At 39.9% G+C, this 10,173-nt stretch overlaps 1 protein-coding gene across 1 annotated transcript; it reads right to left on the bottom strand.

Moving 5' to 3' along the window:
• Nucleotides 1–8,253: 8,253 nt before the first annotated feature.
• Nucleotides 8,254–9,018, bottom strand: LOC110866848 (uncharacterized mitochondrial protein AtMg00810-like). Its single transcript, XM_022115999.1, has 2 exons — nt 8,952–9,018; nt 8,254–8,813 (listed from the first exon to the last, which is right to left on the bottom strand). Exons 1-2 carry the CDS (start codon nt 9,016–9,018, stop codon nt 8,254–8,256), a joined length of 627 nt encoding a protein of 208 aa, XP_021971691.1.
• Between the last annotated feature and the right edge of the window lie 1,155 nt (nt 9,019–10,173).

Here is a 10,173-nt window from a genome sequence, read left to right as displayed (position 1 = left end):
GGCGGGGCACGGTGGAGGTAGTGATGACGATGATGACGAGGACATGGACTAGGCGGGAGGAGCGGAGTTAGGAGCAGCTGGTTGGTGATCCCACAGGTTAACCCCTCTTTTCTATCGAACAATTTCCGGCCTGCGTGCCTAGTGTTGAACAATTTACTTTCCCTTTAACTCTTTTTATTTTCTGCTTTTGTCTTTATTATTTTTTTTCAACTTGGTGGTTTGGATGTTGAACTTGGTAATCTAGGATGCTTGCTATGGTTTGGTGTAGTGTTTATTGATAAAACAGGTACATATGAGGCTTAGGGTACTAAATATTAGTACTACTAAAGCCGAGACAGGAAAACCGAAGCCAGAAAACCTGTTTTTCACCACTGCAGATTGTCTACACGGGGTCGTGTCCGGCCGACACGCCCCCGTGCCCACCTCCCAGACCTGCTGTTTGTCTGATTCTGCAAACTTTTTGCCCGACACGGGGTCGTGCCCAGTGGACACGCACCCGTGTTCACCTTCTGTAAGTTTTCGTTACTGGCACCGAACACGGGGTCGTGTCCAGACGCCCAGTAACATAACATTTTGCTTTTTCACACCTTTTTACACATTCAATCAACCTAAAAAACTTATTTTTGGGACACATTGAGGACAATGTGTAATTTAAGTGTGGGGGGGGGGATGCTAAAACTTTGAATCATGCAAGTCCTAATTAACAAGCCCTACACAAAACTCTATTGGAACCGCTAATCACCCCAAATTTTTTTCAAAAATTTTCCATTTTTTTACTTGTCTAGGTTTAACTCTGAAATTTCAAAATTCTAAAACGGTAATATTTTTACAAATTTACAACCATTAGCGTCGTGATAAAAAGAACCAACATAAGAAAATTATGAAACGGCATGACAAACTTAGTTAAAATTTGATTATATATACTTGATCACATAAAAACCCATTCCCACAAAAGTGAGTTTTGAGCCTTTATTGAGCATACAAATACATATCTTTAAACTAAATGCTCATTTTTCGTTTCTTGTGTGAATAGCCGCTTGTTTCTTACGACTCTAGAACTTGCCACGATGCATTCCCGGTCCTTACCAACTTAAACCCGAGTAAGTAAATGATGGAGGCATTAGGACTAATCCTTTTATTTCTACACCACTATTTTTCTTTTTTTTACCACCTACCCAAAATCCCCCTAGTTAACCCTTTTGAGCCTAAACCTTTTCATTTCATAACCCAAACGAAACACCCTTTACCCACCTAAACCCTTTTTCATTTTAAACCCTTTATTTTAGTAACAAATCTCGGTTTTTAGTATGACTTGATTAAAAAAAAGGATGAAGTCAAAGAAATAAACAAACAAGTTTATCATAAACAACTTTGTTTGAAGGAAATGCTTCATCAAAATAAAAAAGTTTTGAAAAATATCGAGTCATACGAAAACCGACGCTTTTTACGCTTTTCGCCCTTTTACTAACTACTAACCCAACCACCCACCTTTAGCCCAAGCCTAACCCTTCACCCAAAAAGTCTTCTTGATATTTACAAAGGTGTATAGTTAAAAAAAAGGAGGAGGATTCATTGCTTGACAAGCTTATGGTAGAAGTAAGTTCCATGCCGCTCTCGAGTGATTCACTAAAAATACACCTTCGGCCGAGTGTTGAGTGATCCCCCGTGAGGTATGTGAACTCGTATATAAATGGAATTTTAAAAAGGCATGTTATGCCCTAATAAGTAATTTATCTTATGAAACATTTTTAATAAATCATGACTAATAGGATTGTAAATAAATAAAAATAAAACTTAATAAAGAATCTTGGAAATCCCGACACTCTATGGCAAGCCCAAAAACCTTCTCTTCTACCGATTCCATTTGGGAGTGTAAAGCCACATTATAAAGAGTTTTGATTGAGGACAAGCAAAGATTCAAGTGTGGGGGTGTTTGATGTGCACAAAATGCAACATATAAATTACATCAATTGTGGCGTAAAACTAACCCCTTTTTAGTACTAATGTTGGAAAAAGTGTGTTTTTGTCTTCCTTTTGTATTTTCTGGATTAAATGAGCTCAAATGAACAAAAGAAACAAAAAAGCAACTAAATCTAACATAAATACAAGAAAAGGAACAAACGTGGCATGCCCGACCCCCGACAGCATCTTCCCAAGAAAAACAAGAGGACAGAAGGCTGAACACGCCCCGTGCTCAGTGAGCACGGGGGCGTGCCCAAGTGTCAGCAGAAAAGAAAAAGTTGTAGAAGCTTCTATCGCCCACCACGGGGCCGTGCTCAGCGGACACGGGGCCGTGGTCAACTATAAGATTCGCATGAATCCAGGCAAATCTTGATAGTACAGATACTCTTCTGCACACGGGGTCGTGCTCAGCGGACACGGGGGCGTGGTCAACTAATGTAGACAAACTGAAATTAATGAAGAAAGAGAGAAGGATGGACACGGGGTCATGCCCGAGCTTCTGTTCAGCCTATAAATAGGAGTGCTTGGATCACTTGCAACTCATCCCTTGGCACACCACCTCTCTCACACTTCACCTACCACCCACCACCATCACAACACCATCATCCACCACCATCATCCATTGTCCATCAAAGAGTGTGTGAGTCGTCTCGGGATCCAAGATTGATCGTAAGAGTTCTTGACAATCAAAGGCCATGTTTGCCTAAGTCTCTTACATCACTTGGTGAAGACAAGTGTCTAGTGTAATACTTTTTATTTTTAATCTTTTCGCACTTTTTACTTGGTTATGTATTAATGACTTTAATAACTAGTTTCTTATATTGAAGGTGATTCTTCCTTATCGTTTGTCCGTGGTGTCTTGACATTATTTTACTATCTCTATAAAATAAAAGATTTTCACCATTCATATCTCCACGGTCTATATGGAGGTATGTTGGCTACCTGGTCGGGGGTTAAGGGAACGGTTTTGTAAGAGTCTTGCCTTGTTCAGTGTATAGATCCTGCAAGGACCTGGGTCAAATTTAGTAGGACCTCTTTCAATACCCACCGGTATTGGATGGCGGGGGTCCAAACTCTTTGATCCCCAGATATGTAAGCTACTATTAATACTTTAACCCGGCTACTTAGGACTGTATCCCTGCTGACTCAGACTACTTAGCCGAGGGTAACGTCACCTTCAAAAGATGGGCCTACCACAATATGCATTAATAACTTAATTAATTATCTTTCAATAATCCGACCCTTTAGGATTGTATCCTTGCTGACTCAAACTACTGGGTTGAGGGTAACGTCACCTTCAAAAGAGGGGCCTACTACAATAACTAAGATAATCTCATAAAAAGTGCAAAAGTGCAGAAATAATCAAAGGTTACACTAAACACGCGTCGGAGCCAAGTGATTCATCTTGTCTATCTGTTTTTATTTTTATTTTTTAGCATTTTAGTTAGTTTTTATTTTTCTAGTTTAAAACCTTTTTCTAAACTTTTGATTTGATGAGACGTTCAGGATAAACCGGTAATAAAAGCTCTTGTGTCCTTGGACGACCTCGGTATCTTGCCAACACTATACTACGCTCACGATGGGTGCACTTGCCCATATGTGTGTTTGGTGTTAGTAAAATATCGTGTTTTATAAATTTAAAACTTGACTAACGTGTAAAAAGGGCTTAAAATATACTTAATTCCATATACACACCAACCCGCATCAGTAATCACCCCAATTTTCAATATGGTAGCACTACTAATCAATCTAACCCAAACTTTCAGGTACCAAATCAGGGAAGTTAGCCATATAAGAATAGGCAGTCTTATTACAATAACCAGAACGACAACCAGGGTGGTTAAAACATGGGATATCAAAGAAACTATCAGAAAGGATCTGATCAACGGAGAGCAAACAACCAGAATGATGGTTCAAATAATGAAGTTACGGTGATCTTGGAGCAGATTCGGAAAGACCAAGAATTGCAGTCTAAGCCTCACCAAGCCTTAGAAAAGCAAGTTGCTCAACTTGCAACTAAGATGGCTCAAGGAAGAAGACCCAGGAAAGCTACAGAGTGACACCACAAAGAGTCCTCAGCATCAGAGCTTTTCCCATTCCAGAGTTAAATCGATATGTTTCACTCCTAGATCTATATTTATTGAAACATGCATAAGCTCTTCGTCTCAAGTGGGTGCACGTTTAGTAGAGGAGATAGATGGAGGAGAGGAAAGTGAGCTAGGAGCACCACTTGTTCCCATTACAGTGGAAAGTTGAAGACCCATAGAGCTTTGTTGGACTATGGAGCAGACATGAGTGCTCTGCCAGGAAGGTTATATAATTAGTATGAGTTTGGCCCTTTGTATGCCATTGATAAGAAGGTAATTTTGGTAGATGATACCTGGAAACAACCCCGTGGGGTTGTTAAGGATGTGATGATCCAGTTGAGTGAGTTCCTTTACCCGGTGATTTTATAGTGATGGATCATGCACCAACGAGGATGAACGAGCAACAAAAGGTGATTTTGGGTCATCCATTCTTACACATTGTAAAGCTCAAATCAATTGCAGAGATGGATTGATCATGATGAACTATCAGAATCATAAGTTAACTTTTTAATGTTTTCTCACATCCCATTACTTATGATGTTGTTGATGATTTGAGAGCATCAATTGCTACTAATGAGTTTGTTTCTTGGTACACTTCAAATGTGTGTGAGGACACACTAGATGAGAAAGGATTAAGCTATACAAGTTTGCAGTTGAGAAGAAGAGACAGCCGGTGAAGAAGGCGAATGAGCCAAAGAGAAAAAAAACAGGAAAACCACTTAATGGTTTCAACGCATGGGGCAATAGGGCCCCGTTTGACCCTAAGGGGTATGCAGCTAAAAATCGACCAGACTATTGGAAGCCAAGTTATTTAGAGAAGTCCGAAGGTAAGCATGATTTTAAACTGCCTTGAGCATATCAGGTACGATCTGGCTAAAGATCTAAAACTTACCCTAAGGTTTCTTTCTTTTCTCTTTTCTTTTGTTTTTCAGTTTTTGTGTTTTACGTGCAATCAAACAAGTGTAGGAAAGTCAGAGGATGTTTTTCTAAGCTTTGGTGCAATTAAGGACATTGCCCAGTTTCAGGGTGTAATTGTAGATTTTTGTAGAGTTTTGTAATTTGAGTTGTGTCTTTCGATTTAGGTCAGTCTTTATATATTGAGCCAGTTTAATTTGTTTGTGAGTGTTTTGATCAATACTTTGCAGATTTCGATTGCTCCATCTGTTCTCAATCTCACTTTGAACTGAAGTGATTCGAATATCTCACTTTCTGATGTTTCAGATATGTTATGTTTGAAATCTTTCCTGGAAGAAGAAACTTGTCAATGATGCTTGAAACCGAGATGGATTCATCCATCTTCATGCCACGTTGGGCAAACTACCCCAAAATTCGTAACAGTTCATTGTACTATTCAATGATAGGCCTCGAATCAACCATTTTGTAATTGTTGAAAATACTAACAAGAAACTTCTTACTAAATGAATCTTCTGCCATGTACTTGGATTCCAAAGTGTTCCACTGTAACTTTGCAATTTCTACGTTTTGGTAAACATCAAATAGGGAATCGGACATACTGTTTAGGATGTGGCCAAGACAAATGTAATTGTAGTTTTTCCACTTTGATCGCTTCCTGATTTGTTCCAGATTCCCATGGTTAGTATTTCTAGTATGGGAGAGATCAGCGCATACACCACTTTCAGGGCTGTGAGAAGAAAATGCATCTTCTTCTGCCATGGATGGAAATTCGTCCCTTCGAATTTACCTAGTTTTCTACTTCGGCGTCCTCGTATTTATTGCTAGGCATCTCAAACTTTCCGAAACGCTTTAACCAATTTCTCGTTCACGACCAGAAGATGTTGCCTCGCGTTTCACCTTGTCCCTTCCAATCGGGCATAGTAGGATTGATGTGGTAATTAATCCACGTCTGAAGCTCCACTGCGCGTATATCCGACGTTGTCCTTTTCGCATTTCGGGTATACAGAAACTTTGAGCAATCATTAACCACATGGATAAATGTTTAAAAACGTGATGCTCTAAGACCGAGGGGTGTGGGGATCGTGTCCCCCACCCCCCACCCCCCCCCCCCCCCCCCCCCCCCCCGCGGCTTTGGGTCGTCGGCCTCGTCCCACACCGCCCCCCTCCGGGTCGTCACGGCGCAAACGACATCACCAGGCCATTGGAGACGTGCCATTTGATTGGCTTGTTATCTGACTTCTCTCTCTCCCTCTCCCTCTCTCTCTCTCTCTCCTTTATTATATATTATTATATATTGGTTTTTATTATAAGTTGGGTAGTTCTCCACACCATTGGGTAGTCCACAAAGGGATGATCCCCACCCAATGTGACGTGACGCCTATGCGGCGGATAATCTCAAAGGGACTACCCAAACCACACCGTATGGTATAAGATACCCGAGACTAGCACATGTATACATTTTTCATTTGTGATCATGCTTTTGTCAATGTCTGTCTATTTTCATTTGGAGTAATGGAGTATAGCTAAAATTACATTAGGCTATTAATTATTAGTTAAAATATTTAAAGTATCTATTGAAGATAAATTAACAAAATAATTTAGTCGACATGAGTAAATTATCTAGATTTTTTTTTGTACTAGAAGCCAATTAGCAGTCAGTCTGCTAGATAATCTTTTATTTATTTATTTATTTATTTTTTTCCAATCCTTCAATTTTTGCAAGGTAAACTAATAATAAGAATAAATAAACTTGGTGGTGTCAATTACTACTGGTGGAGTGGTTGGGGAAAGACTTGGTATTTCTTGTGACACAGGTTCGACTCTCATCCTCCTCATTATTTTCTGCGGCATCCAGGTGAAAGGCGAATACGGGTGGCGCCGGATCGTCTTGGATGGGAGGCGAGGTTTTACCTATTATTCCACTGTCGTGCCTTCGGGCGGGTGAAGGTCGGGTTTCTGCGCATCTGGAAGAACCAAGGTGCTGGGGGTATGTCACGAAGTGGACATTTTGCCTTTTATATATGCTCGTCCTCTGCTATAAACGGGCAACCATCCAATACAATTACCTACACTTTGTCCTAAATTAATCTCAAATCGCTACTTTAAAATCTTTGTTCTAAAAACTTTAACGTCTGAATGAATCTAAGATTGTCATCACTTAGTCTCTGTGTTCCCGTAAAAAAGTGGGGTAAATCCTAGCCGCCGGCTAGTTTACCCCTCGCTTTACATGCGTTTCTATCTGGCTGACTATTATGTGGACCCCTTTGCATTTCATCATGACCTTTTGTGTTGGCTAAGCCCTAGCCGTGTTAGCTAACGGATCCTGTTTGACATCTACAAATTAGTATTTTTATGTGTGTCTATTTTGTTAACGGCTAAATATCTACCTTCCTAGCCAACATGTTAATTTTGGTGAATTTGCCAAAATTTTTATTTGTTTTTCAATATCATCTGTTTGATTCAGAATTAGAATTAGATTGATGACATGACACTCACTTTACAATATTTTAATTGACAAGTGTGTTGTCACTAGAAGTTTCCGTAAAAGATTCAAGTGATATTTGTTGATACACAATCAACCTCACAAAACACTCAAGAAAACTGTAAATAAAAGAGAGAGAAGTTGCTTTTCAAATGAAACTCAATTGATTCAAAAGTTGCAAATACAAAGGAAATAAATAAGTAGAAAAACACAGAAAACTAGGGACCATGACTAGCACTACTCAACATGACTAACACTACTCAACTACCACCGATAGACTAGGTAAACACTAACAGCTTCCTACATATTGGCATGAACTAAAACCAATTAAAACAAAAGACAAATAACTAAGCCAATGCACATGCACGTGCATGACCAGATACCCATGTGAAGTTGCAAACTTTAACATTCCCACTCAATCTTCACCTGGGATAGACCCAACTTGCTGCAGAAACCAGAAAGCATCACAACTAAAAGACTTTTTGTAAACATATCAGCCACTTGGTTATCACTATCAACCCACTCAATTTCAATCTCTCCTTTTAGTACCTTTTCTCTAATAAAATGATAGTGTATTTCAATATGCTTCGTTCGAGCATGGAAGACCGGATTTTCAGCTAGTTTTATAGCTGACCGGTTGTCACACAACAACTTTATTCCATACGAAACAGAATGGTTCAGGTCCTTCAACAACTGGGTCAGCTTTATGCATTCCTAGGCAGCCATAGCTGTTCTATACTCAGCTTCCGTGGTCGAAAGAGACACGGTTGGCTGTCGTTTGCTGCACCACGAGATAGGATTCGACACCTACATAAACACATACACGATAGTTGACCGCCTTTCATTCAAGTCACCCGCATAATCCGAGTCACACAGACCCATTAGCATTGGATGTTGTTCCCTCTTAAACATTACACCATTGCCCATTGTACCTTTCATATACCGAAGCACACGCAAAATTGCTAAGTAATGTGGCTTTCGTGGGTCTTGCATATACCGACTCAGAACCCCGACAGCGAATGCTACATCGGGTCTTGTGAGAGTGAGATATATTAGACTGCCAACGATCTTTCTATACACCGTTGGATCTTCTAGTTCCCTTCCAACATGTGAGTACAACTTTACTCGAGATTCAATTGGAGTTGGTGCAGCTTTGCAAGAAATCATACCAAATTTGTGTAACATGTCACTTGCATATTTTGTCTGATGCAAAATTACCTCATTCCCATTATAGGCTAGCTCCAAACCAAGGAACCTTACCAGCTTGCCCAGATCTTTCATTCGGAAGCGCACACAGAGATTAGCCTTGAGCTGGGCGATCTCGTCATCTAAGTCCCCTGTGATGATCAAGTCCCCGGTGATTGCATCTGCATGGGTTAAAACAAAGCCATTTAACTCCAAAAATTCAGCAATCTTACCGAACTAAGCTCGCGGTGATTGCTTCAATCTGTAAATAGCTTTCTTCAATTTGCACACGTATTCATGGTGTTTTTTGCTTTCGAAACCTCTTGGTTGATCCATGAAAATCACATGATCAAGTTCACCGTAAAGGAATGCATTTTTGACGTCCATTTGTGTCAACTGTCATCCTTTATTCACTATAATAGCTAACAAAACTCGAACCATTGTTAACTTGGCCACAGGACTAAACGTCCATTTGTGAAAAACCACGAGCTACCAGCGTCACTTTTAATCATTCTACAGACCCATCAGCTTCCTGTTTCAGTTTGTAAACCTATTTGCAACTCACGGGTTTCACATCAGCCGATTTCGGGACCAACTCCCAAGTCTCATTTCATTACAAAACAGCCATTTCTTCTTGCATTGCTTGGCACCATTCTTGTTTTACACAGGCTTCTTCAAAGTTACTAGGTTCTGCCCAAACATCTACAACAATAGCTACATTAGCACGCTTTGGATTAGGTTTACATACCCGATTTGATCGCCTCAGACCGAGATCAGCTTTATTATTCAGTTCACTATTTGTATCAGCTTGCTCACTACAGTTTTGACTTGTATCATTTTCTTCGTGCAAATCATGATCAGATAACTCCAAAGTAACCTTTGAATTTTCAAGATCTTCTTTGAGTTGCTGACTATCTGGGAGTATTTTATTTTCAGAAGACCACCATGATGATTGTTCATAAAAAATAACATTTCGTGATACATAAAGTTTGCCACTATTGGGATCACAGCACCACCAACCTATTCTCTGTGAATCATACCCTACAAACACACATTGAATGGCCTTTTTCTCCATCTTGTGACGGAGATGAGCGGGTACAAATATATAGCATATGCATCTAAAAACAGGGAAGTAACTTACATTGGGTTTAGTTCGAGTCAACTTCTCATATGGTGAGACGTAACCAAGGAATTGGGATGGCACTCGATTAATCACATAACCTGCTACACACATCGCCTCAGCCCAGAAACGACCAAGTAGGTTTTTGCCATTAATTAAGCTTTTTATTACTTCACCCAAATGTCTATTCTTCCTTTCCAAAATTCCGTTTTGTTGAGGCGTATTAGGGCACGTCAATTACCGCCTAACCAGTTTCTTCCTCAGATAGTCATTGAATTCGGTGGACAAATACTCTCCTCCATTGTCCGATCACAAACACTTGACTTTGCACTCGGTCATTAGTTCTGCATCAATCTCTAATTCTTTGTATTTTGAAAACACTTCAGCCTTCTCTTTCATAAAGTAGGTCCATACAAATCGAG

This window comes from Helianthus annuus, chromosome 2 (genome assembly GCF_002127325.2).
Source record: "Helianthus annuus cultivar XRQ/B chromosome 2, HanXRQr2.0-SUNRISE, whole genome shotgun sequence".
NCBI classification, from domain to species: domain Eukaryota; kingdom Viridiplantae; phylum Streptophyta; class Magnoliopsida; order Asterales; family Asteraceae; genus Helianthus; species Helianthus annuus.
The sequence above is the reverse complement of the archived record's forward strand: the minus strand, read 5'-3'. Positions and strand labels throughout refer to the sequence as shown.